The sequence below is a fragment of the Aspergillus mulundensis genome (assembly GCF_003369625.1).
Source record: "Aspergillus mulundensis strain DSM 5745 chromosome Unknown scaffold_27, whole genome shotgun sequence".
NCBI lineage: Eukaryota > Fungi > Ascomycota > Eurotiomycetes > Eurotiales > Aspergillaceae > Aspergillus > Aspergillus mulundensis.
In genome coordinates, this window is record NW_020797915.1 from 163,974 (window position 1) to 187,171 (window position 23,198).

Genomic DNA, 23,198 nt, shown 5'->3' on the forward strand with positions numbered 1-23,198 from the left:
TTCCCTTGCCTAGCCTAGTAGCTCACAAGCTCGCAGAAATAGCTCTTTCTAGAGAAGGTGGGGCGCCGATCGGACATGTCCGAATACTTTCTGTCAACCCATGTCGGACATAATAATATGGGCGGACAAATACGACATGACATTACTCCGTATTTGTCATTTAACATCCCTACTCCGATGTGGGGTCGGTCAAGCTTCTCCGATATCATTTTGTGGTCCCCAAAAGAAAGCAGACAAGCAACTTATAAAAGCTCTCGGAGGTCCTGCGGAAAAATTACAGACATTCTCTGCCTACTGTTGGACATTTGACGCTCATTCAATTTGCCTGGCTTCGGCCTCGAGAGCTCAGAGACAGCCATGTCGGAAGCCGTGTTTACCAAAGACCGCCATATTACATATTTCCTACGATGTCTCAAGACATTCCTACCGGGACTTTACACATCCAATGATTCTAATCGCATGCTTCTCGCGTTTTTCACCGTTTCCGGTCTTGACCTACTCGGCGCCCTGCAAAGCAAAACAACCCGCGAGGAAAGACAAGGGTATATAGATTGGATATACCATTGTCAAGTCCCCTCAGGCGGCTTTCGAGGGTTCACGGGGACAGATTTCGGGGCGGGAAAGCGGGCACTGATAAATGAAGCTTGGGATCCAGCGAATGTGCCGTCAACATTCTTTGCGTTGGTTATCCTTCTCATCCTAGGCGATGACCTATCAAGAGTGAAGCGGACTGAGTGTCTGAAATGGCTTCCTAAAATGCAGCGCCCGAATGGGAGCTTTGGCGAAGTCCTCGGCCCTGGAGATCAAGTTGAGGGTGGTGGTGACTTACGCTTCTGCTGCTTTGCTGCCGGTACGCGGTATATTTTGAGAGGACGGAGAGGCACCGGTCTCGATGATGTTGAAGATATAAATGTGGGGGATCTGGTGGCTTTCATTGAGTCCTGCCAAGTGGGTTGACTTTGTTTGCTCTTGTAACCTTTACTGAGAAGATGCAGGCCTACGATGGTGGAATGGCAGAAGGTCCATACTGCGAAGCACACTGTAAGTCCACTTTTCAATCTCACACTCAAAATATTACTTGTTAAATTTCCCCAGCCGGCCATACATACTGCGCTGTTAATACCTTGACATTTTTAAACCGTCTATCCGATGGCTCGGAACGGGTTCCACTTGTCTCGCCTGGTTCTCATCAGTTCGAATGTCTTGTCCGCTGGCTAGTCTACAGGCAAACGCATGAGTTGGGAGATGGAGAAGAGGAAGATGATGGGGGAAACGCGGATGGTCAAGCAGATGATGTGCAAAGCCTATCGAGGGCTGTAGACGAGCTCTTCTTGAGCAAGAGCATTAGCGCCCTTTCCAACATATCGCCACTCACTGAAGAATCTCTGCAATGGGCTGGCTTCAATGGACGGAGTAACAAATATGCGGATACATGTTATTCATTCTGGAATACAGCAACGTTGGATGTAAGAGCTCCAGATGACCTACAACGGGCTTCGGCTAATACGCAGTCTCAGATGCTGGACAGACTGACACTGGTCGACCCAGCGCGAAACAGGCGATACTTGCTGCAAAAGACGCAGCATTTCGTCGGGGGATTCGGAAAAAGCGTTGGAGAACTGCCAGGTAAATTGAGAACCCACCCTTCTATGTCTTCCTGGTTTCTCACTGTGCGAACAGATCTTCTACACTCTTATTTTGGGATGGTTTCACTCGCTTTCCAAGGTGAACAGGGGTTGGACAGTGTCGACCCTGCACTTTGTGCTACACACCGGACACTCCGGCATTTGCACACTCTGCCATGGTGGCAAGAGACTGAGTGATGAGCTTGAGCCGCCATATGAAAGAGTATTAAATTTGAATATACCCCCGATTTTCTTACCACATAATGAAATCCCAAACGGCATTCGCAGTGCTCGGGTGAGGCAATCGGTCGAAACTACGGAGTAGATGTGGGCTTTGGTCCACGTTTGAGAAGGCAAAAGAAAGCCTCACAACGAATCCAAGGACTCCAAGCCATCCTTCACTGCGGCTGCTGCATACTCCGTGCGGAGTAGTCTACGGCCTCCGGCCTAAATACAGTCAAGGCCAACATTATGTTCTTTAGCCACGCCAAGGACCATGTTGAAGCAACCTGACGAAATTCTATGCAGCCCAGAGAGTGTGTACTGAATCACGATGCGATTATCTCATACAATCAGCATGCAGACCAATCAATCCGAGCTGGGACTTAAAATACGAATCAAAACCTGCTATCTCCAAAACCTGTCACCCAGTCCGCTGGCGCTAGACTAGTGAAGACTAGTGGAATATGCCATCAACGCCGTTGCTAAATTTGAAGCACTTGCGCACGTCTTCGGTTCAGGGGTTGAATCCACCACGGGAAAGACGAGTCAATGTCACTCGAGGACAGGGCGTAAGCTCCTTCTTCGCCGGCATCCTTGTCGGCTCCTCATCATTCATGGCGCCGTTAGGCATTTGGTAGTATTCGAGATGAACAATCTAATATATCACTCCGCTGCGTTGTCCTAGAGCTCGATAGAAGATCGGCCAGTACGGAGCACCCATATCTTATAGATCGTAACTAAACTTAATATAACAGACAATGACAGCAATGGGCCATCATCCATGACCCACGTTTTCCACCAATCTTAAAAAAAATGGGTAAATTAGAGTAATCTTGTTGCTGCAATGGACCATGGCCCATAGGTAGACCACTCCGAGAGCTGCATTGTATGTAAATAATGTCTCATCTCATGTGAGGTCCGTTCATATCTTCCCCTCACAGTTGCTCGGAGCTTCCTCTCACGCTCGTCTCTCCTTACCTTCACTTCAATTCATCATCAAGCGTTTTTTACTGTATGATTTTTAGTATAACCCATGTGCTGATCAGATCGAGTCACATCATCCGTTCCTCTTGCCTCCCGCCACCCGCAGTCAGTTCCTGTTCCTGTCCCCCGTTCCAAAAAAAAAAGTCATCCTGCGACATACGACTCCGACCTCAATTCCATCGCATAATTCTGCACCGTCAAATCGCTGCCAAAAAAGCTAACACTGACAACGTTTTAACTTCTCAAACACACCTTCTTGCGGTACTCGACTGTTCGATCACCTCCTTCGCCGCTCGAACTAGCGTTTGACCTCATAGCCCGCCCCCTTTCGAAACTCACTCCCTAAAACACAGCGCTGTTCTCGTTGGTCTCTCCCCTCAGTCGTTGGATGGCAGCCTCAAAGAACCCGCAATCGACCGGTGAGCACATATTGTCTTACATATCAGACATATACAACTCCGCGGACTTCATAAGGACGTGCGGAGGTTACCTCGAAACACATGCCGCCTCCCAGAACCAGAGCGGAGGTTCAAGCCCAGAAACAGAAGGAAAAGCTTGCCCAATCCTACAATGAGTTACTGAAGTAAGAATCGCTTGCACTCATCCCTACGCTGTTTGCGCGAGACGACGTCTGACAATACTTGCCACTTTAGAGAGTTTTCATCGAAAGACCTCCGACATGTTGGAAACTATACCTTGGGCAGGTTGATTGGAAAAGGCTCCTTCGGCAAAGTGTACCTTGCTTCGCATAAACTCACGAATCACTCGAAGGTACGGCATAGATTCATTGAGCCGTCGCGGATTTCGCTGATAGCGCGTAGGTCGTGCTGAAGTCTTCGGACAAAGAGGATACAAATTTGGCACGAGAGATTCACCACCATCGCCAATTCCTACATCCCCATATTGCGCGACTATATGAGGTCATTGTGACTGAAAAGCTTGTTTGGCTGGTTCTTGAATATTGTCCTGGTATGAACCGCGTTTGCGCGCGACAATGGTTGAGCTATCTGACACTGAACAGGCGATGAACTATATAATTTCCTTCTACAAAACGGGCCGCTACCTATTGACAAGGTCAAAAAGATCTTCACTCAGCTTGTCGGCGCTGTATCCTACGTTCACAGCAAATCATGTGTTCACCGAGACCTTAAGTTAGAGAATATTCTACTTGACAAGCATGAAAACGTGAAACTTTGCGATTTCGGTTTTACAAGGGAATATGAAGGAAAAGCGAGCTATCTCCAAACTTTCTGCGGTACCGTGTGCTACAGCGCACCGGAAATGCTCAAGGCCGAAAAATATGCCGGGGAAAAAGTGGATGTCTGGAGCTTGGGCATCATTCTTTACGCGCTCATTGCAGGAGAGCTGCCGTACGATGACGACGACGATCAAGTCACCAAAGCGCGGATTCTAAGCGAGGAGCCGAAGTACAATGACAAGTTCCCGGACGATGCCAAAGCACTCATAAACCTCCTCCTCTCAAAACGGCCTATTCTCCGACCTAGTCTAAACGATGTACTCGCCCATCCGTTTCTTTCCGTACATGCTGCTGAACAATTAGCCATTCTGAAGCTTCCTCGACCGCCGCCTTTCTCAACGTCCTTGGAAAAGACGACTCTACATCGAATGAAAAGCGCGGGCATTAATGTCGACGACGTGGTGGAGAGTGTTATGGCGCAGCGTTGCGATGCGCTTGCCGGTTGGTGGGCTCTTCTGATAGAGAAGGAGCAGCGGAAAGAAGCCAAGAGGGAGAGAAAACGAAGAGAACGGGATGCAGAGGCGAAAAACATTCGCCGCCTAAGTGCAGCTAGCAGTCGCCTGGAGAAGATATCTGCTGCGCTAGTTGAAGTGGATGAAGAGAGCCATTCGACAACCCCAGTTCATGAACGTGGTCGGAGGAATCGCCGAAGCTTACCCTCACAGCTTGCTGTTCCTGAGTTGCCCATGCTCCCAGAGCCGCCCCTGCAGTCTCCCGCGCTCACCACACCACCGCCGCCCCCAGTCGACAAAGACTCAATTCGTTCTAACAGCTCCACGCGGCGCCTCCCTCCGGTGCCACCTCCCAAAGACCGAAGGCGCTCCCGCCCTAGCACACTCCACGTGAGCGCATCTCAACCTGAATTAGCGCAGCATGGTGGGATTTTCCGACGTCGAACTGGTCGTCGCCAGTACCCGATTATCAGCCAATTAGCATCCCTAAAGCATTGGTTTGTAGAATCTGCAAAGAGAGCCAAGTCTCCACACCCAAAGTCCGCCGGTGGTACATCTCGCAAGTTTCTGTCGGAGAAGTTGAGTCCTGCGAAAGGTCAAGAGGGGAGCAAGAAGACGGCGTTGGCTGCTTCAACAACTAGCCAGCCGAGCGATCTGGTGACACCGACTCAAATAAAACGCGCCTCCAACGCAAGCAGTCTAGCGCCAAGTAGCGCGTCCTATCCCCATCGACGTCACTCTTACCCTCGACAGCCGCGGCCATTGAGTACCGGTGCAAGTCATCGGAACTCATTGTCGCCGTCGCCCCTTACTCCAAGGGGCTCGTATCGGCGGTCTTCAGTTGGTTTAAGGGGCCGCAAGTCAACATCTTCATCCGTCTCGTCTATTCGAAGTATTCATCACGGTCATTCTCGTTCGAAGGCTTCATCTATATCATCCAACAGCATCGGCTCTGCGTCCACGCCAACCGCTCGGGTTGCTAAATCCCCGCACACTTCGGTCAAAGTGCTGCCTACGACACCTGGTGCATCTGCGCGCTTCCCTACCAATATTCGGTTAGTCCGAAACCCAGGTCATGGGTTGCGAGACATGGATGAGCCTGACGGTATACCTAGTTCGTCTTATAATGAAGCTGTTCCTGCGCCCATGCTATATTCTCCTTCGTCGAGTCTCGTTTTCGCACGTCGGAAACGGTCTACATTCAAGGGGCCAATGGTTCATGTGGCTAATCTGATGGCATCGGGCGGAATAACATCTGAATACCCCAGCGGAGATATCCCTTCCCTTAAAACAGCGCGGCCCACGACACGGAAGAGCCAGATCATTGAGGAGGAAGAGGACGCAGAAGACGAATATGAGGAAGTGGATGCATTTACTGGGACTGAGGAAGAACCGGCTTCGCCAACTGGGGTCGTTAGCTCGGAGCTCTCAGATCTCGATAATTCCCTCGGCCGCGGCCAGCCCGTCCTCGAGCCTGCTCCTGATCTTGACTCAAGTCCTCTCCGACCTCCGCGCTCCTCTTCACTGAAAACAGCCTCGCGAGACCCCATCGTTGGATCGAGCCATGCTGACAAGGCTGTGTTGGATGCTTCTCCAAAATCCGTTGTATCCGGAAAACGCAGCTTGAACCAAATAACAGACGAAACTGCGACAGCGAATTAGAAACCATTCGTCTGAAGTACCTCGTCGTTGTTTTTAGCCATTCGTTCTGCACTTATACCCTCTTGCGGCTGTTTTTCTTTGCATCTATGGATTGCGCGAATGATAATGGGCCCTGGATTTTCCGTACACTTTGGCATTTGATATCTCTCGTCTCCCGTTCCTTATCTTATCCTTGACTTGAGAGTTATGGCCAGTAGATGGCTGTGATCGACATATACCCCTGGTTTCGTTGTACTTTATTGTCAGATTTGAACATCTTGATCTGTCCCAATCTACGGTGGTCACTTTCTTGCTCCGTTCGACTGGTTACCATGCAGGCAGTGTCCCCGGGCTGGTCCTGGGCCGATATTATATAGACTTAGAACTGAGCCTTTTTTTTTCTTAGTGTATATATCACGAGTGTCGAAAGAGCAATCCCTTGGAATATTGGAGGGCGGCAAATAATACTACCGGCACTGACCCGAGCCTCTTCGTCCATGGCCTAGTTACGTTACGAGTTACACTGGTAGTCCCCGCGAGCCTTGACTCTTCGTCCAAGCAACTGGCTGATAAAGCGGCGAGCATCTTTGTCCATGGCCTAGTTGCGTTTAAACTGATAGTCCCCGCGAGCCTTGACTCTTTGTCCTTGCGACTGGCTGTTAAAGCGGCGAGCATCTTCGTCCATGGCCTAGTTGCGTTTGAACTGATAGTACCCGCCAGTCAAATAAAGCAGAATGAAGAACCAGGCTCCATATATATGGGCGAATAACATGTCTTATTTTCTTATTTTCAAGTCAAATCACAAACATCATTTGCAGTGCAATCCCAACTAAGCTCAAGCTCCCTCACCTTCTTCATCTCCGATTCCGTCCATGTTCCGCACAGCCCTCCATCGTCATCCCTTTTTTCTCAATTACTGTTCTTTTCATATATAGCTTTATCTTTCAGAACACTCAATAGGCGCTCTATCCTCTTCAGGGCGCCATTCACCAACATGGCCTTTGCCACGATAAATTCCGCTCCTCCGACACAGGCCTCAGCAACAACAACTCAAATCGCTGCGATTGAGAATGCCTTTGGCGCTGAGCCCGCCCTGAAGAAGCGAATCTACGATGCGATCGGTTAGCTTCTCCGGGCATATGGTATTTTAAAACAAAGCGATTAGACACTAATGGATTGTACTCTATGCCAGGATCCATCCCCCAATATTCCCCTCTGTTCGAAGACATTGCTCGATATACCTGCGGTTTGCGGACAAGAAATGCGAATCCCGTCCAGCCTATCCAAATCCTTCAAGACGAACCCGTCGCGAAAAAGCGCAAGCTCGAGAATGGGACCGGGGCTGGGAGCACTCAATCACTGGTCGATCTGAAAACGCACAATGCTTTACAGTTCTACATGCAAGATGTATCGTTTGCCATGCCGCAGCGAAAAAAGTTGACACTAGAGGTTACGGCGGGAAACAAGTATCTTCGGGCACGGAACCAGGCGTCGAAGGAAGTGGAGTTTGGCGTGCCGCTGAATAAAATCCGTATGTTACTCTTAATTTATGAGCACTGATGCTTTTATCCCACCTGCTAAAATCGCGCAGAACATGTTTTGTGTCTGCCCGTGCCGGAAAAGAGTCAGCGACAGTTCAACTTCTGCGTTATTCCCCAGTATGCCGATGGAATTAACCCCCCTCCGGAGGGCGAGCCTGCCCCTGAGGCAATTATGTGGACGGTCAATAACGGGCCTGCGAAGTCCGCGTTCTCGGGACATGGCCAGCAGATTGGGATCGGTGACGGGGAGACGTCTGAGAGTCTGGTGCGCCGGGTGCTGGATGAGAATCTGTCACATATACGGGTTGTACGCCCGGATGCGCAGGAGTTCGTCAGCGCCATGCTGGAGGCGCATCGCAAGGGGGAGAAGGCCTATCATATCAAGGCATTCCGTGGCAGTAAAGAAGGTATGCCATGCGTACAGAACCTCTCGGATTACACTGACTGCTGTACAGGATATCTCTTTCTTCTGTCCACGGGGATCTTCTTCGGTTATAAGAAACCTTTGCTTTTCTTTGCCTTTGAGAACATCGATTCTATATCTTATACCTCTGTCCTTCAGCGGACCTTCAACCTGAACGTTGTAGCGCGGGCCATTGGCAGTGACGAAACGCAAGAGTTTGAATTCTCCATGATCGATCAGGCGGATTTTTCCGGTATCGACAGCTACATCAAAACGCATGGCTTGCAGGATGCCAGTCTCGCGGAAGCCCGTCGCGCAAAGCGCTACAATATCAACGGCGCAAAGACGGAAGAAACTGCTGAGGCCGACGCCCAAGGTGCCGAGGGCGAGCTGCAGAAAGCTCAGCGCGAACTAGAAGACCAAGAAGACGAAGAAGAGGAGGACTATGACCCCGGCAGCGAGGGGGAGAGCGAGGGAAGCGGTTCTACCAGCGAAGAAGACTCAGACGAAGACCAGGATGACGATGCAGACGGGAATCTGGTAGACGAGCTGGGAAGCGAAGCGGAAGACATTCCGGAAGATGATTTGTAACTCTAACGACCTTGTACTGTACGTGTACTTGGGTGAGGCGTCTACCGTCCGATTTTGTTGTAGTTGTGCCTGTTCTAGACATCGTTAGAGCCTACAGGCTGCCCGCTACTTATATATTCGCCGATAGGGTGTTTCTATCAGCCATGGCAAGTTGACGGTTGACACACGGTCAACGGTGGTGGACAGTATCCACGTAGTCTAGACTCAGGCATCCATCATCAATGACCCGTCCACGGCACAGGAACCACACAAGGTGATGGCTCACTACTCCTCCATACATAACCCGTTGGAAGGCCGTCCATGCCCAGCCAGGGTAGGGAAATCGGAAGGAGCATCAATTGGACGCCGTTCGACAGTGGTCGATAGTGGGTCATTTTGTGGTGTAGACGTGTCAGAAGGATAAGCCCTGCAAAAAGGATGTAGACTAGGGGGATCAGGATGCAGTGTGTCATACTCCGTATGTGTATGCAAAATGGAGAATTCAGCAGGTACGGAGACGTGCACCAAAAGTTTCCGCACACGCTAGTAAGCTTTGTGTAACTTTTAAATTTTTTTACATATAATTATTATAAAAATAAATTTTAAGTGTATATAAACTATACTAAAACTAAAGGTGCCCCCCTAAAATTAAAAAAATAACCTAAAATTAAAAAAATAAAGCTATTTAAACACTTAATTATTATTATTTTTTAATAAAAAAAGGTTTTAATATATAAAAAGCTACCCTTTTACCCTACAGCCCTTTTAACTGCGTGTATTTTAATTTTTATAAGCCTTTTAATACTTATTGCCTTTTTTACAGCAAATAACCTTTTAAATATATTAAACTAGCCTTTTAATTTAGTATTAAATAGTTTTTTAAAAAAGCTTTTTTTAGGCTTTATACCAGGCTACTTTACTAGTTTTTTTATTTTAAGGTGCTTTATATAAAGTTATACACTTTTTTATTTAGGCCTAAGTAAATTTAATAATATTAAGATTTAGTAAATTACTAGGCTAATTTATAATTTTTTAAACCTTCGCGATATTATATACATGCTTTTAAATTTAGTGTTAATAAGCGGGGGCCCTATTTTTAAAAATAATAATATTTAGCTAATTAATTATGCATTTTTAAGCAAAAGGGATAAAAAAAGGCTTTAAAATTTTTTTTAAAAAAAAGGTGTTAGTATTTAACCCCGTAGTTAGGAATAGCTTTAAAAATTAATTATTTAGTATTAATATTAATTAATTCCTTTACCAGCGCTTTTTTTTAGTTTATTATTAATTTTATTTTACCTTTATTAAGGCCTTTGGCCACCTTTTTTTAGGTGTAAATTAAGTTAATTTATAGCTATACTAACCTTTTACTTTACCTTTAGTATAGGCTCTAGCTTATAATTTAACTTATTAATTTTATAAGCTACTTAATACTTTTACTAGGCTAATTTTACTTTAAAAATATATAAAGGCCCCTTTTTATTATAAGTAAAGTAATTTTATATTATAAAGTTAAAATATCCCTTTTAACGCCTTTAAATACAAGTCTAATTATATTTATTTTTTATTATTTTTTATACTTAAATTAAGCCATGGCGTTAGCCTAAAATAACTAAGGTTTTATTAGTAAAAATAACGTATTTTTAGTCTTTAAGGGTTTAGTTTTAATAAGCTATATAAAACTTTAAGCATTTAATTTAAGTAGCTTTAGTTAAACTAGGTTTATAAAAGGGCTTAATAAAAAAAAGTTTATATTTATAAAAAATTTATAAAATAAAGAAATAAAAAATACTAGCTTTAAATATAAAAATTTTTAAAAACTTTTTATGCCCTAAGTAATTTATTATAACTAAAGTTATTATAGCTTTTTAAATATTTTTATTAATTTTAACAGGCCTCCCAGAGCGCTTGCTATTTTTAATAAATTTAATATATATTTAAAAAACTTTAGTTTTTTTTAGCTAATAGCCCCGGTGTTTGCCTTTTTTAATAGTATTATAAATAATATATATAAAAAGTTTTAGGAGCTTAAAGATTTTTACCACATGTTTATTAATAACTTAAAAAGTTAAAACTTATACCTAAACCTTATTAAAATAAAACCTACCTTTAGGCATGTTATATAAGGGAAACTAGCGTTAAGAATTAAAAAAATTATAAAAGGGGATTAAGTAGTTAATTTAAGCTAAAAATTAGGTTAAAATACTAAAAATTTATTAAAATAGGCTAAGTTATGGTATAAGAATAATATTATAAAGTTTATTAAATTATAAAATATAAAGTTATTAAGGGGGTATAAAAAAGTAATTATAAAAAAGTATTAAATATTATTATTTTTATAATAATTACTATATATTCCTAAACACGTAATACCAGCCCTTGGCATTCTTAGTATGCGGAAACTTTTGGTGCATGTCAGGGCTAATGTTTTTCCATTTAACATTACTAGAGCTAATCCACCATTGGTCCGGAGTTAGTGCCTTAGGTAACCTAAGCTTTAGCCTTAGGCCGCCAAGGCTTAATATATTTTATTATTATATTAGGTTATATAACTTAACTAGGTTATTAATATTTAAGGTTTTAGTTATTAATTAAGTAAAGCTAGGGTAGGCCTTAAATATAAGCTAAAATAAAAACCCATGCATAAAGTATTTAAACTTATATTTATTTTTTAATTAAAAATAGCTTAAGTATAGCTTAAAGGTTTATAAAAATAACTTTAAAGCTAGCCTTTTTTTTAAATTTTTAAGTAATTTTTTTAATATTATTTAATAGGGTTTAAAATACTTTATTTTTATTAATTAAATTTTTTTATTAATATTTTTATTATTAGTAAAAATTTTTAAAACTTATTAATTTTATAGTTAAAGTTACTTTTACCTATTACTTTTTAAACTTTTTTAATAATAATATTTTAAATTAAATTTTTAAAGGGTAAGTAAAGGTAATTTATAAATATTTTAGTTAAGGTTCCCAAGACCTAGACTTAAATAACTAAAAAAATATTTTTTTTTTTATTTATACTTAAGGATTTTATTACTATTAAAAATAGTTAAAAAAAAAACCTAATTTAAATAATTTAGTTTACTAGCTTAGTAAAGTGCAGGGTAAAATATACCCTTTACCTTATTATTTTATATTATTATTAAAGCCTATTAATTTAAAATTTATTATAACTAAAGCTATTTTAAAAAAAAAGTAGCCTAAAACTATAACTCCTGGCCTATTTATTTTTTAATTTTAATATAATTAATATTACGTGTTAAAATTAAAATATTTTTTAAAAAAAAATAAAAAAAAGTTATCCCTATAACCCGGAGCTAAAATAGTATTAAATTATTAATTTTTATATTAATTTTYTTRTTAATYCCCGYGCTAATTTTCTTATTAATATTTTTAATAAGCTTTAAAAAAAATTAATTTTAGTAATTTTTTTAATTTTAGTTTAAAGTTAAGCTTAAATAACTTAAGTTATTATTTTAAAGCTACTTTACCTTTAAAACCTAGTGCTAGTAAAGCTAGCTTTAAAAGGTTTAAAAGTTTTAAATATATATAAAAAAGGTATTAAAAAACTATTAAAAATTATAAGCTTTATTAAAAAAAAAGGCTTTTTAGGAGCCTAAGATTAAGTTTAAAAAGGTTAAAAAGTTAAAAAAAAAAATATAATAAAACTTAAAATTTAATTTAAAAATTTAAAAAATTGCTTTTATAGCGCCCCTAAAAAATTTTAAATAAATAATAAAAAAATTATATTTATTATTTAAAATACTTTAAGAAATACCTATAATTATTAAAAAAGTTAAGTTAAACTTTAAAATAACAAGCAAACCTAGATAAATTTTAAAAAATTTATATATATATAGGTTAACCTAGTTATAAACCAGGGCTATTACGCCGCCTAGTATTTTTTAATTAAATAATAAAATATTTAAAATATTACTTTTTAGGGACTTTACTTTATAAAGTTAGGCCTGTACTTTAATAATCTAAAGTTTAGGGTATAAGTACTTACTAAAACTTATAATAAAAATATTTACTTGCACTTAAAAAAGTTAAAAAAACCCTTAAAAACTATACTTAAAATAAATATAGTAGTAATTTATATAAAATTTATTAATAAGTATAATAAGGCCTTAAAGGCTAAAAAAAAAAGTCCGGAGCTAGTTTTAATTTTAAAAATAAAAAAAAATAAAAATAACTTAGGATAAAACTAGAATAGCAGCGGAGCGGCTTTTTTAAAAAAAAAAAAAATAAAAAAATAAAAAAAAAGTAGTAACTTGCTTTTTAAAAAGGAGAAAAAGCACTATAAAAAAAAAATTTTTATTTTAATTATAGTAAATCAGGCTATTTATTAAAGGCCTGTCTAAATAAAAAAAAGCCTAAAAAAAAACTAGTAAAAAATAAATAGTAATTTCCTAGCCCTAAGTTATTAAAGTTATATAATTTAAAAAAGAAGACTGCTTTCCCTATCCTTACAAATCTTAAAATATAAAAAAATAAGGTAAATTAATAATTTAAGGCACTGCTTAATACTAGGGCTAATATTAATTTTATTTTAGTTTAATATTTATAAAAACAAGGTATTAAAATAAATACTAACCGCATGGTATAACTAGTCTAGTATACTAATAATATTTTTATTTTTTACTACAGGCATTTGCAAGCTTGTACTTAGGTTTATAATTTAAAAAAAATTATAAAAATATTTAATTTAATATATTATATTATTAATTTTATTTACAAGAACTATTAAGCAGTCCTAAAATATCCCTAAATAATTAAAATAAATCTAGACCTTTATTTTATTACAGTAAAATAAACCTAGTAAAGCTATATACCTTTTATTAAAATTAAAATATTATAAAAATTTATAAAAACTATGCGCAAGGGACTGGTACTTATAATACTTTATTAATTAAAAATAACTAAAAAAAAAGTAAAAATAATTCTGCTACCCTAGTATATTTACTAGAGTAAAGTTTTTTTTAAATAAAAAGCTACTTAACTTTTAACTAGTAAAGTAAAATATAAAATCCTATTAAAAAAGGGCAAGAAGCCTTTATAAAAACTTATTTATAATTTTTTTTAGCATAAGTTGCAAATATTAAAAAAGTATCTTAATAAAATACTTAAAAAAAAATAAATTAGGCTATCTTAAAGTAGCGCTGGAGTGCTAGTACTTTTTATATAAAAACTTAATAAATTTTTATATTTTTATATTAATTATTACAGATTAAATATAATAACTAACAAGAATTATTATTTACTACCACGTATTAACAAGCTAATAAATTAGCTAGTAAATATAAGATATTTTACTAAGCTAAATCTACGTGACGTGTATTATAAGATATAAATTAAAAAAAAATAAGTAAAAAATAGTATTTTAGACCTATTATAATTACTATAAGTATATAATTATGCCCTTTAGCTTAATAAATACACTAGTTATGTTTTAATCCTATATAAATATAGTTATAAGCGGGATTTTTAATAAGTTTTATATTATTTACCTTAATAACATTCTTATTTTTTTAAAAATAAAAAAAAAACATGTGTACCATGTTTAAAAAGTCCTTAATTAATTAAAAAGGYATAATTTATATATAAAATTATTAAAATATAATTTTTATAAAAAAAAGGTAAAATTTTTAAGCTTTATTATTAAATAAAAAAAAATATTTATTAATCTAGACCGCAGCTGGACCATTACTAATTAACTAAAATTAATATTATTTTATAAGTTATAGGTTTTTTTAGGCTTTATAAATTATTTTTAATATTTTATTTTTAGTTATACTAAAGTAACATGTTTAATAACCTAGCTTTTAGTAAAAATAGTAAAAAAATATAAAAGCAGGCCTTTCTTATTGTGAAAACCTTGAGTAGGCTAACCAGGTACAAAACAAAGTACTAAAAGGCTATTTAATAAGGGATTAATATTAAATTTCAAGGCCTAGGATACATAAAAACTAACTTTTAGCTAACTATTCTTTGCTAGGGCGTTAGCCTTAAATATACTATTAAAGCGGTAGTAATATTATTACTGCGTGTTGGGTTAATATTATTATAACTTTTATTTTATTAGTTTTTTTATTTTATTAAGGCTTAACACCCGTGGGTGTAATAACTTAGCCCTTTTTTAATTAAGATTAACCTAATTTTTAAATAGCTTTAATTTTTATAATAAACATATCTTACTATTATTTTGCTTTGGTTTCGCGTCTAATTATCTAGTTTTTTTATTTAAAATAATTTATTATTAAATGCGGGGTTATCTTAAGGCTTAAAATAGTATTTTTTTATTAGTATTTTATTTTTAAATAGCTTTACTTTTAGTGGCTGGGATAGCTATTTTAATAAATAATAAAAGTTTTAAGTTACTTTTTATTAATTTAAGCATTAATAAATTATAAATAGGCAGTGTTTTATAAATAATAAAAAGGTTAATATAATTATTATAGTATTATGTTATTAATATTATATAGGTAGCTAAATATAAAAAAATAAATTTTTATTTACTTCCTGGTCTTTTTTTTTTTTTTTAACTTTTTTAATTTTTTTATCTTATTTTTTTGGTTCCCTTATTTTATTTTTTAAAGTTTAATATTTTATTTTTTTATTTTTTTGCTAGCTATCCAATCTTATGGCTTTTATAATAAGGTTTAAAATCTATTTCCCTTTCTTACTAAAAACTATTACTACTACTACTAAAAACGGCAACGGGAATAGCAAAGGTTTCTTAAATAATTTAAAAAAAAAAGGTAAGTAAAAGAAGGGCACCGCGAATAGCAAGAAAAAAAAAAAGCCTAAAAAGAGTAAAAAAGCTAGTAAAACCTATAGGGTTTTATTGCGTGTGCCTGTTTATTTAATAGTATTATAGTGCTTAATATACTTTTAGTTCGCGCTAAAAGCTAGTAATTTAAATAATAATAATATGCTATTTTAGTTTAGTTATAAATTTAATGCTATTATATTAATTTTATGCAAGACCTATTTTTACTATAATAAAACTTACGAGCTAGTAAGTTTTTAATATTTTTTTTTTTATATTTTATAGCTAATTTATTATGTCCCTTAAATTAAAGTAATAATAACAGGGGACGCCTATAATTTATAGCTTTTTATTAAATACTATTATTCTTTTTACCCGCGGACTAATAACAAAGGGGTAAAGCTTTTTTTAAAAAATAAAAAATATTAATAGGGCCAGGAATTTATTTTTTAAGTTTACTTTATAATAATTTAATTACTAAAGGCCTTTAAAAATATAAAAAAAGCTTATTAAAAAGAATTCTCTTTTTTAAGCAAGGTAAAAAAAAACCAGCAAAAGTTAAACCTTTAATACCGTATAAAAGTACTATTATATTACGCCTTATTCCTTATTATTTAGCTTATGGATTCCTTTGCTACTAATACGGAAAATAATACCAAAGTTTTATAGTTATACCTTTATTTTTTTTTTAGTAATTCGGGCCACGTCCAGTGGTTTATTACTAAATTTTAATTTTAAAAAAAAATTAAGCTTACCTATCGGGCTTATTTTATTAATACTCTAGATTTTAATACTAAACTTACTTATGTTAAGACAAAGTTTCCTATTACTATTAAGGGCATTTAGCCGGGTTTATTATATATTTAGTGTTAGTAGTGGTATTTCTTTATTTTCTTACTTTTTTAAAGTTAGTATTTTATTTTATTTTTAGTGCCTTTTCGGCGCCTTAATTATTTATTTTTATTATTTTTTAGTTTAGTTATGCAGGGCAACGGCTTGGTAATATTAAGGCCTTGTCCCCTTAATAATACTTTATTTTTTTTTTTTGCTTTAGCGCTTATTACTTTTTAGGTTTATAGTTTCTTATAGTTGCTTGTAGTTTAAGGCTAAAATAATAATTTTTAGGTAGTATTTTATTAGGGTCTTTTTTATTTAGGTATATTAGGCGTATTTTAACTTAAAATTAGGTCCTGTTTTTATTTTTAACTAAATAATAAATAACTATCTCGCTGCGCTTGCCTTTTCTTATATTTTTAAATAAGATTTAATATATTTATATTTTTAATAGGAACCCATTAATTATATTCCAAAGGCTATTTTTTTTATTTTACTAGGTATAAGTTTTTATCTTTAATAAAGTTATAGCTAATAATGTTATTAATTTCCTATTTTTTATTTTTTTTTAAATTAGGCATAATTTCCGTGTTAATTTTACCATGCTAAGGCTTAAGTAACAAGACATAAAAAATATTATATATTTAATAATACTTCTTAGGGAGTAGGAGTTAATACACTATAAAACTAATTTTATTTAGTATATAAAAGGGATTAATAAACTTAGGCTTAAGTTTTATTAGCACTTTTAAATTTAAATTCTTAGTACTAAGTTTAACAGGTTATTTTAGCTTAAACTTTATGTTTTTTTAGCCTTTATTATAATAGGTTTAATAGTGTTTTATATTTTTTTTCTAGTTTTTTTTATATTTAACTTAGATTTTTTTAAGTTTTTTAATCCTGGCTAATGCAGCTGGTACCTTTATATATTTAAGGTTAACCTTAAACCATGCTATAATTTTTAGGTTTTAGCTATATATAGCCTAAAAGGGTAATATTTTAATAATAGTATTTCTAGTATTATTACAGGTAAATTATACTATTTTAAGTAGTATAGGCTAGGCATAATAATTTTTTATAATAAAATAATATAGGTACCATTTTAAAACCTGGTTAATTTATTTAGTTTATTTATTGGTTTGGGGGTGGAAAGCAGTTAATAAATATAATTTAGTTTTATAATAAAACTATAGTTTTTCTTAATATTTACTTATAAAAAAAAAATCTTAGTTAAATATAATACCTCTAGGCTGGCTATAATTTAAAGTTTAATTTTAATAAAAAACTTTGGCTAGTTTATGGGCTTGGATTAATATTAAAACAGGGATAAATTAACACTATTTTATATAATAATTTACTATTATAAAAATAGTATTAACATGTTGTTTTTAATATATAGTAGGTGGTAGGCTAATAATAAAATCTATATTAATTTTAAAAAAAGGGTAATTTAGTTTTGGTAGGGCGGATAATTTTTTATAAGGTTAATATTAAGGTGCCATGGTGTGTTAGCATATAAGGTATAAATAAGTAAAAGTTTTTATTATAGCTTTTATTTTTAGCCAGAAAAACTTTTGTTTTACTAAAAATTTAGTTTTTTATAAACTAAAATATTTTACTAAAGAATTATTATAATATACTTAAATAATTATAGTTTTAAGCCTTTAATTTAGTGGAACATAGATTTAATTTTAAAAAGCTAGTAAATTACTTTTTATAATTAACTAGTCTTTAAGACTTAATTTTTTAGCTTTTTTAGCCTAATCTTTTGTTTTTAAGGCTTTAATTTGCTCCTAAGTCTAATTATTTATAGATTATAATACTAAAAGTAACTTTATTAAATAATTTAATATATAATTAAAGTAAATATTTTTAATTAATATAGTATTTTAGACTTAACACTGGGCTAGGACCTGATTTTTTTTAAAATTAAATTATATATTTATAATACCATGGTTTTTAAAATTAAGTGTTAACTTTATTTTATTTTAAAAATAAAAAAATTCCCTAAAAATATTAGAGCACTTATTACACCTAATATTTTAAACTTAAATATCTTGTTTTTTATCTAAATTAAGCTTTTTTTTATAAAAACTTTATATTAAGTCTAGGCAAGTAATTATTTGCACTTTAATACCTTGCACTATTTTTTTTTTAATAAGTGCTAAAAAATCTTTTTTTAAGACTATTTTAGTCTTGCTTTTATACCTTTTAAATAAGGTATTTATAGGGTTATGCTTGCCTAAATAATATAAAATTTTAAAGTTATATACTACTAAATTTATATACTATCTTACTTGCTTTTTACTATACTTTTGCTACTATATAAAAAAATAAAGATTTATATAATTTAATTATACTATTATTTTATAAGAAAAACCTTTAAGGTATTACCTTTAATAATAAAATAATTAAATAATAGTAAATAATTTTTTATCCAGGATTAACTAATTAATCTCTACTTTAATAAATTTATAAAACTAAAATATAACTAAATAATATTTCCCTGTGTTATTTAGTTAAAAATATATTCTAGCTATTCCTGTGTTACTAGCATCCACTTTTAATTATTTTTTTTATATAGGGTTAAAATAATATAACAAGGGGGCTTTTATAAAGGCATTAAAAAAAAATTAAAATGCTAGCTTTTCACACTTTTAAAATTATAGGGGCCTAATTTTCTTCCCATGTTATATTTCCTTTATTAAACTAGTTAATAGCAAGGTAATTTGTGCAAAATTATAAATAAAATAATAATAAAAATTAATAAAACCTAAAAAGAATTATAGGGCTTTATAAAAACAAGGTTTTTTTTATAAAATTATAATAGTTACTTGTTCCAGGTCTATTTTAACACTGTTTTAATTAATTATAAAACCTAGGAATTTTACCTTTTTTTTAAAAAAGGTATATTTTTTTAAATTAGTAAATAATTTAGCCTTGCGTAATTATTTAAAAACTTGTTTAATATACTTAACATATTGCTTAGGGTTAATAAAAAAAATTAAAATATTATTAAGGTAAATAATATAAATTTAATCCAAAATATTATAAACTATAAAATAAATATAACTTTAAAAAGTGGCAGGAGCATTAGTTAAATTAAAAGGTATAATAGTATACTTATAATAACTATATTAATATTAAAAAGCTATTTTTTATTAGTTTTCTTCACGAACCTAGATATAATAATAAGTATTTTTTAAATTAACTTTAATATAGCGGGTTGCTCCCGAGATCCGGTTAAGAATTTTTAAAATAAAAGGTAAAGGGTATTAATTTTTAACTATTATTTTATTTAACCCTTAATAATTAATATATAATTATAAGCCTTTATTTTTTTTAGGTATAAAAAAAATAGGTGCTTTGGCAGGACTTTTAAAAGGTTTAATATAATTATATTAAATATTTTTATTAATATACTGGCGTAACGTGGCTAATTTAACAGGTAAAAAAGGGTAGATTAGCCTATAAAAAGGTGACTAGCTATTTATTATTATAATACCATGCGTAGGTACTAACTTTAAAAATATTATTTTTACACTATATAAGGAAAATACATCTTAAAATATATTAAGTTTAGGTGGTAAATTATTTATTTAATTTAACTTGCTACTATTATAAACTTTTTTAAATAAAAAAATAATAATAAATATATAAGCTTAATTCCTGCAAGCTTTTATAAACTTATATTATTTAAAAATTTAGTGTTTTGCTATTTTATTACTAAACCATTATTAATTTACTATTATATAAATATACATGGCTTAAATAGTTATAATAAAAAAAATAATTAGGTATTTAACTCTAGTTTACTTAATTTCTATATAAGGCTATTTAAATGTTTTTATGGTGCCCCTAGAATTAGTAACTTTAATAGGTACTTTTTATACTTTTTTTAGATTGTCTTGCTAACCGCTGTATCCCTTTAAAATAAAACAAGAAAGTTTTACCTAATTTAAATAAACATGCTTAATAAATTTTATACTTACTATATTTACCTTTACTTTAATATTTAAGTCCACCCTGGTTTTAATCTTGTCCCGCGGAGCTTTTACTATTATTTTTATTTAAAAATACTTACTTATTTTTATTCTTAAATATTAAGCTGGGGTATAAAACTTTACTTTAGCTTTTTTTTATTTTTTTTTTTATATATTTTACTTTTATTTTAATTTATATACTTACCTTCTTGCTAATTATCTTGCTTTTTTTTATAATATTTTTTATTTTAAGGGTTTTTAACCACTATTTTATAAACTTTAGTAGTTTAATTAGGATTTACCAGTTAAAAGTTAAGGTTTTATAATAATTTTATATAATTAGGTATAATATAACTAGGTTTCCCGCACTTAAAATATATTATAAAAGTTAATTTTAATTAATCCTGGTTTAGTACTATTTTAATATAACTTTAAAAAAATTTTATTATACCAGGAGCTTATCCCGCAGGTATTTTACTATAACTTTTTTTAAAAGTTTATTTTATAAGATAACTTTTTTTTTAGGTTTCCCTACCACAGGTAAATCCGCGTTAATTTTTTTTTAAATTAATAGTATTTTCTTTTTATTTAGCAGGTTTTAATTATTTATTATAATATAAGGTAATACAAGGTTATAAATATAATATATAAGACTAATACTATAAGGCAAGTTAAACTAGGTATTTTTTAATATTAGGGAGTTCTGCATTATTAAGATTATAAATTTTATTTTAAAGTAAAGGTAAAAGCTTGCTAAAATAGCGTTAAATCCATATTTTTTTATTATTTTTTAAAAAATACTATTTTAACATAGCTAAATAATTAGCAAAATCCCTAGGATTTTAGTCTTTTTTTTAATAAGTTAACTTTAGTTTAACTATAATATTTAGTAAACTAGTTATTAAACTTCTTAGGATTATAACTATTTATTTTTTAAAGTATTTTTAAAAAAATCCTTAATATTTCTTATTTGTACCCTTTAATTTATTAGCATGTTAAATTTAGTTACTTTTACATGCTAATTTTATTATAATTAAAGCTTTTAAAATTTACTATTAATTTAATTTATATTTTCTAGGTACTTTTTTAAAGTTTAATTTTAAAGTATTAAGCTAGTTAAAACGTTGCTGCAGGCTAAAATTAAAATTATACTTAGGTATATTTTTATTTTTAATTTTATTATAATCCTTTGGTAAATTATCCTAATATTAATATTATTTTAAAGGTGTGTTATATTTAGCTAATTAATTTTTTAAATACTTAATATACCTTTTTATATCTTATAATTATTAGGTTACTAGCGTTTTATAAATATTTTAATAATTTTTTATAATAATACTTTTAATAATTTTAATAATAAAAAATTATTAAGTATTAAAGGGTTTTTTTCCAGGATTATTAAAATAGTCCTATTTAAAAATAAGGCGTGAGTATACTAGCAGCATAGTATATGTTTTATAAATAATTAATAAGTAAAAAAGTTAAAACTATAAAAACCTTAAGTAGGCTAACTAGGTATAAAATAAAGTACTAAAAAACTATTTAATAAGGGATTAATATTAAATCTTAAGGCCTAAAATATATAAAAACTAACTTTTAGCTAATTATTTTTTACTAGGGTATTAGCCTTAAATACACTATTAAAATAATAGTAATATTATTACTACGTGTTAGGTTAATGTTACCGTGACTCTTATTTTATTAGTTTCCTTATCTTATCAGGGCTTGGCACCCGTGGGTGTGACACTTATTTTTTATTAATATAAAAAATATATTTAAAAAAATTAAGTTAAACTTTACTAGGCTGCCGGTACTATAGCACTTTAATCCTAAAAAAAAAATTTTATTATTATTAATATATTAGGGTTTATTATTACTAAAATTATTATATAGCTAAAGCAAGAAAAGTTACTTAATAAAAAAAACAAGACTAGTAGCACCCCGTGGCCTTTTATTTTTATTAGCTATATAAACTAAAGCTTTATTATAAGATTTATAATTAAAAATTACTTGCGGTAGTTAAGTACTTTAAAAAGTAATATTATTATTTTAAGGGTTTTTTATATTTTATATACATGTAATATAATTATAATAACTTATATTATTTTTTATAATAAAGGTTTTAAATTAAAAGTAAGTATAATAGGTAAAATTACTTATGGCTTATAATTTTAAAATTAAGTATAAGCTAGGTAAGTATAATCTAGTAAATATATTATTATAATAATTAAATTATATAATAAAAAATAAAAAGTATTAAGTTAAAATACTCCCTACTTTATAAAAAAAATTAAATTTATTTTTTTAATAAATTATTATTAAAATAATATTAAAAAACCTAGCTATTCCTTCGCGTGGTTAGGCTTRTAAGTACCTAAAATTTTTAAGCCTTAAAATATTTATTATAAAGGTAATAAGTAAAAAAAAAATTACTAAACTAGTTATAAATACCCTTTAATAATAATTAATTATAACTTAATAAAAAAATACTTTTACAGGCTAATTATAATAATAACTTAAAAATATAATTTTTATTAATTTAAGGCAGGCTTTTTTTATTACTAAATAACGCAAGAAAAAAAAACTTTTTTTTATAAAGGTATTATTTATATATTTTTTATGCCCGTGTTATAACATAAGATTATAAAATAATATTATAATAATTTTTATATAGGTTACTTTAGTTATAAAAGGATTATTAAATTACTTGCCTGTAAGTTTTAGTAAAAAAAGCTTAATAAAAATACACGTGTGTATATTAAAAAATATTTTTTATATTAAAGGTTTAAGGTTTTAAGGTAATTACCTTAAGAAAGTTTAATATTTTTTTTAATATTAAATATATTATAAAAAAATATTTTTATAAACTTTATTATTAGCCTATTTTTATTAAAATATAAAGGGCGCGTT

The 23,198-nt window shown here is 31.8% G+C and overlaps 3 protein-coding genes across 3 annotated transcripts; all 3 read left to right on the top strand.

Annotated features, from left to right (window-relative positions):
* Nucleotides 1–459: 459 nt before the first annotated feature.
* cdc43 (protein geranylgeranyltransferase type I subunit CDC43) lies at nucleotides 460–2,655 on the top strand (the record flags this gene model as incomplete). The annotated part of the gene is made up of 7 exons (XM_026753538.1): nucleotides 460–948; nucleotides 996–1,041; nucleotides 1,096–1,670; nucleotides 1,726–1,946; nucleotides 2,088–2,161; nucleotides 2,306–2,416; nucleotides 2,603–2,655. The coding sequence occupies 7 exons, from the start codon at nucleotides 460–462 to the stop codon at nucleotides 2,653–2,655; spliced, it is 1,569 nt and encodes a 522-aa protein (XP_026597933.1).
* Nucleotides 2,656–3,331: 676 nt separating this feature from the next.
* Nucleotides 3,332–6,203, top strand: DSM5745_11523 (non-specific serine/threonine protein kinase; the record flags this gene model as incomplete). Its single annotated transcript, XM_026753539.1, has 4 exons — nucleotides 3,332–3,414; nucleotides 3,485–3,602; nucleotides 3,653–3,800; nucleotides 3,853–6,203. The coding sequence occupies 4 exons, from the start codon at nucleotides 3,332–3,334 to the stop codon at nucleotides 6,201–6,203; spliced, it is 2,700 nt and encodes an 899-aa protein (XP_026597934.1).
* A 973-nt stretch (nucleotides 6,204–7,176) lies between these two features.
* On the top strand, nucleotides 7,177–8,717 carry rtt106 (putative negative regulator of DNA transposition (Rtt106); the record flags this gene model as incomplete). The annotated part of the gene is made up of 4 exons (XM_026753540.1): nucleotides 7,177–7,303; nucleotides 7,375–7,713; nucleotides 7,774–8,130; nucleotides 8,179–8,717. The coding sequence occupies 4 exons, from the start codon at nucleotides 7,177–7,179 to the stop codon at nucleotides 8,715–8,717; spliced, it is 1,362 nt and encodes a 453-aa protein (XP_026597935.1).
* Between the last annotated feature and the right edge of the window lie 14,481 nt (nucleotides 8,718–23,198).